This window comes from Malus domestica, chromosome 15 (genome assembly GCF_042453785.1).
Source record: "Malus domestica chromosome 15, GDT2T_hap1".
NCBI lineage: Eukaryota > Viridiplantae > Streptophyta > Magnoliopsida > Rosales > Rosaceae > Malus > Malus domestica.
The window spans coordinates 38,607,565-38,610,186 of NC_091675.1; the positions used below are offsets into that span (position 1 = coordinate 38,607,565).

The following is a 2,622-nucleotide window of genomic DNA, read 5'->3' on the forward strand; positions in this document are numbered from 1 at the left end:
CGGCGGGCTGCCCCTTTACTTGAAGATCCACTGCCTGAATTGTGTGTTTGGAAATGCAATGGTTTCATGGAGAACAAAGAGAAAAATCCATCTCACTTTCCTCGACAGAAGCCAAGTACAGGACGATGACTGGTGCATTCTGTGAACTCACTTGGCTACGGTCCTACAGAGTTTGTTGCGTGATTTACAATTACCACATGCGGAGTCCTCACTGCAAGGTTAGAGTTCTTGATATTCACTCTCCCAACTTAAGGGGGAGTACTAGAAATATTTCCCAACTGCAACCCGAATTTAGATAGCATGTACACTCTGTACTTGATTTTGCTTTTTGGTTTTTTTTCTTCATTCCATATAGCTGAATTGTAGGAAGCTCTATGTATAACGTCGAACAATCAATATCAATGACGGGAAATATATTCCATATATGCCTAAGTTTACAGATATGTCACTGAAGTAGTACGTTCCTCATCATGATAGCACATATATGCATGTATATGCTTGCTTTTATCTTGATTGTATCTTTGGATTTTGAAAGAAGAAGATGCTCGGCCGTAGATATTTGCAGCTGTGTGAGTTGCAAAATTACAATTTACAGAATGACAAGAGCTGCTGTAATGAATGAGTATTACAGCTATGGTGAATGTAACCCTCCAAAAATGATCCTTCAGACGGTAAGTTTATAACGATGACCCGAGTCTTGATGCTTAAAGCGAACTTTCATGTGATCTCTCTAATATGAAGATGTTGCCCTTATCATCCCTCCCTATTCTCAGGGTATCATCAACATATCTGAAGAAATTGAATTAAAGAAACAATATAGTCTCTACCGTTCGAAAATCAGAAAATCTCAAGCGTGCACAGAGGAGATCACTCCTACGTCAAAGTAGTAACTATTAGGATACGTGATCTCAAGCCATCCTTCTGGGTTGAAGATCCCAAGCAGAATATCATAATTTTTCCGGAACACGCTCATTAACTATAAGCATCAAAACGAGCAGACATGAATTAGAAACCCAAAAATGCTGATACAAAATAATCTGATATGCATGCTACAAAACAATGTAAGATACCTGACTCGGAGTGATCATGGAGTTGTCATAGTTGATGTCAACTCTCTGTAAGATTTCAAATCAGAAAAGCTTTGAGAACAGGATTTGTATGTTGTAATCAAAATTAGAAAGTTGCAGTCAGATTAAATAAATGAATACAGGTTAAGGTGAGCAAAATTAACTGAATTGGATGCTTTCTTGAAGGAGGCCTCAATTGTCAGCCGTCCATTAAACAGATTCAATCCTCTCACGTCGAACTTGATCACATTAACTGCTTTACCCTCCGTTTCGGCATATCAGCAAACGCGCAATTGCAGAATACAAACCAAATCAGCATACACTTTTGTTCGTGTTGAACCTAAAATAGTATTTGTGTTGTGCACAAGTTTATACTCTATGTGGCGTGTACCTTGGCAATGTTAATATTCTGGAAGAAATCACCCAAGGAGATGAAGTCCCGCAATCCCAGCTTTGTTCGTTTCGAACCTAAAATGGTAATTGTGCTGTACACAAGTTTCCAGCATCCACCCACCTTCCAATTAAACAAACAAATCAAAACTAAATCGATAGATTTACATATGAACACACAACCTTTAACTAGTCAGTAATTTAATGCACAACCAAAATACCATGTTTGGTACCTTTTGTAGATTAAGAAGAGGATCTGGAGTAGGATTCCGAGACTCGAGCTGGTTTACGAGAGCTTCAATCTGAGATTTCTTCGCAGACGGGACTCCGAAAATGCCTCTGTTGATTCCTTTGATTGCTTCCAGAAGCTGGGTCTTAATAACCTCATCATCCCCAACGTCCAAGCTGGAGCTGGAGCTGGAACTGGAACTTTCTTCTGCTACTGATCTCACTGTGCAAGTGTGTCGCCATAACCCAACAAATCTCGTGCTTTGATGTGCGGTCGAGACCAAACAGCGAGCAGGTGCCGCCATGTTTTTGGGTCTCAGTCTAGGCACTGGCGGAAATGGAATTGCATGGACAAGCACGGTGGCCATGAATCTTCCAATGACTCGACGGCACGAGAGATGTTCACTGCTTGCTAGTAATCCCCAAGCTCACGGTCCATGCCAGTGAGAGGGATGGGGGAAAGCTTGGCTCCTCTTCAGTCTGCTGCCGCGGTGTGCTGAGAGCTTTTAGGCTGTCCTTGTTTGCTTGTTTGTTTTTCTTATAGTAGCATGTGTTTGTGGATACTTTACTTTTTTCTAATACTATGTGTTTGACATAAATGTTGATTGGTGAGAGGATAGCTTTGCATACATCATATGATATATGTGGTTCAGAACTTGAGAGATCCCAAATGGGTTTTTTTTTTTTTTTTTTTTTTTTTTCTGAAAAAATTTAAAAATAAAAATTAAAAGAAGAGAGGAAGTCCTATTTTTTATTTTATTTTTTTGGACAAAATACATTTTACAATCTCAATTTTAAATCACATACAAACTCATATCTCATCCTTAGAACATTGCAATGCAAAATTATGAATTCGTTGCCCTGTCAGACCTACGTTAGTCAATCCATCACATTGGTCATTAAGTTATGACGTGGTAAATGGAGGATCCATATTTTT

General features: G+C 39.2%; 1 protein-coding gene across 1 annotated transcript; it reads right to left on the reverse strand.

Moving 5' to 3' along the window:
- Positions 1-392: 392 nt before the first annotated feature.
- On the reverse strand, positions 393-2,295 carry LOC103401791 (fibrillin protein 5 homolog). Its single transcript, XM_008340509.4, has 6 exons — positions 1,691-2,295; positions 1,459-1,581; positions 1,232-1,330; positions 1,071-1,115; positions 903-976; positions 393-789 (listed from the first exon to the last, which is right to left on the reverse strand). Exons 1-6 carry the CDS (start codon positions 2,051-2,053, stop codon positions 705-707), a joined length of 789 nt encoding a protein of 262 aa, XP_008338731.2. The 5' UTR covers positions 2,054-2,295; the 3' UTR covers positions 393-704.
- Positions 2,296-2,622: the final 327 nt, after the last annotated feature.

What these genes read in the sequence shown, in the direction of transcription:
- LOC103401791 (XM_008340509.4), bottom strand. Translation starts at nt 2,053, where the DNA reads ATGGCCACCGTGCTTGTCCATGCAATTCCATTTCCGCCAGTGCCTAGA. An exon ending in CTCTTCTTAATCTACAAAAG is followed by an intron (nt 1,582 to 1,690) that starts GTACCAAACATG and finishes TTTAATTGGAAG; the next exon opens with GTGGGTGGATGCTGGAAACT. An exon ending in GAAGGATGGCTTGAGATCAC is followed by an intron (nt 790 to 902) that starts GTATCCTAATAG and finishes CAATTTCTTCAG; the next exon opens with ATATGTTGATGATACCCTGA.